Source organism: Austrofundulus limnaeus, unplaced genomic scaffold (assembly GCF_001266775.1).
Source record: "Austrofundulus limnaeus strain Quisiro unplaced genomic scaffold, Austrofundulus_limnaeus-1.0 Scaffold1107, whole genome shotgun sequence".
In the NCBI taxonomy this organism is placed as follows: Eukaryota; Metazoa; Chordata; class Actinopteri; order Cyprinodontiformes; family Rivulidae; genus Austrofundulus; species Austrofundulus limnaeus.
Genome location: NW_013953509.1, coordinates 80,313 through 81,817, shown reverse-complemented (window position 1 = coordinate 81,817; position 1,505 = coordinate 80,313). Strand labels below are relative to the sequence as shown.

At 39.1% G+C, this 1,505-nt stretch overlaps 1 protein-coding gene across 1 annotated transcript in view; it reads left to right on the top strand.

Annotated features, from left to right (window-relative positions):
- Window positions 1-1,077: 1,077 nt before the first annotated feature.
- ttc38 (tetratricopeptide repeat domain 38) overlaps window positions 1,078-1,505 on the top strand; it is a gene marked incomplete at its 5' end in the record, with an annotated part of 8,310 nt that continues 7,882 nt past the window's right edge. Inside the window, 1 exon segment of the mRNA XM_014030719.1 lies at window positions 1,078-1,251. Within this exon segment, the coding sequence (XP_013886173.1) occupies window positions 1,078-1,251 (174 nt within the window).

Below are 1,505 nucleotides of genomic sequence, written 5' to 3'. Positions count from 1 at the left end.
GTCGGAGCGCTCCTCCTCCTCTGTCCGGTGCCGGTGTGGGGTGAAAATCCTCCACCTCAGACGTTCAGAGATTGCAATACTGTGGTCACTTTCCATGTAGCATCAATTATGCTAATGCTAGCTGCCTGTCACGTTCTCTCGTCCTGGCCACACCTCCGCTCTCTAACCCCACCTTCCCCTACCCACACCCCCTCCCCTAACCACTTTGATGCATTTTTCAAATTTCGCCTTGGGGCGGAGTTATCTTTTCACAGGGGGGTAAGATACACTTTAAGTCAACTTTGAACTCTTTATTTAAGCTGTATCAAAAATATGAAATTAATCAAACAAATTTATTATTATTATTATTATTGTATACTTTTTTCACTTTTACTTCTGTGCCAAAATAGCCAGCATGCAGGCAAAATGCAAATGTGTTTCATGCTGGGGTCCATAAATAAAAGAAGAAAAGTCTGAACTACAAGCCAGGAGTTTAAGGCGGTTCTGAGAGTGGTACRCAAATAAAACATGCATGGCAATTTCAAGCAAGATTGTTTATTATAAATGCTGTGTGCTGTTTAAATTTTAACACTTTACAACCCAACGCTTTATTATTCTTCCTAAAAAGAAACATTTCCACTAATTTAATTTTGCATGTCACAATTGAGGTCTGTTGTGCCGTCAGAAATAGGCCTCATTAGAGAGGACGCAAGTTTCACTGCGCCACAGGAAATGGGTCGCCTGTGAGAAGTTAAAAAAATAGGGGTTGTTATTTTTAAGGAAATACTTTATTATTCCTGTAGTTGCTCTCTGTCTGCCTTAACAACAATAATCTGTGAGAATTCATTAAATATTCTTTTAATTTACGCCACAGTCTGGTAAGCTGAATTTAGATTTTATATTTTGTYGTATTTCTCTATAATATCTAAAATCCTGCACCACTGAGAAGCTCTTTTTTTTGGTTATGCTATTTTGGAAGGTGCAGCTTTTTACAGTAGGTGCTTCTCATTCCCTTACAAATCAAATTGCCATCTGATTCTTTCTGTGTTGTCTCCTGAAGCTGTGTATTTCGTTAACAATGACTTGTGTTTCCTGTAGGAATTTTTCACAAGCCTGTGAAGTATGGGAAGATGTAYTGCTTGATCATCCCACTGATATGTTGGCTCTCAAATTCGCCCATGATTCTTACTTCTACATGGGAGCCCAGGTACCCATGAGGGACTCCGTGGCCAGAGTGCTTCCTCACTGGAAACCTCACACGCCTCTGTTCAGGTACAGATTACAGAATATACCATGTGACAACTATCACTTCCTGCTTTGAATCTATTGTCTATGTTGATCAAGAACAAAAACTAGATACTGCATAGCGGTGCATTACCTGCTGTATAAGTTAATATACAGCGGGTAAAATAAGTATTGAACACGTCACCATTTTTCTCAGTAAATATATTACTAGAGGTGCTAATGACATGAAATTTTCACCAGATGTTGGTAACAACCCAAGTGTAAGTAAGTAAGTAAGTAAG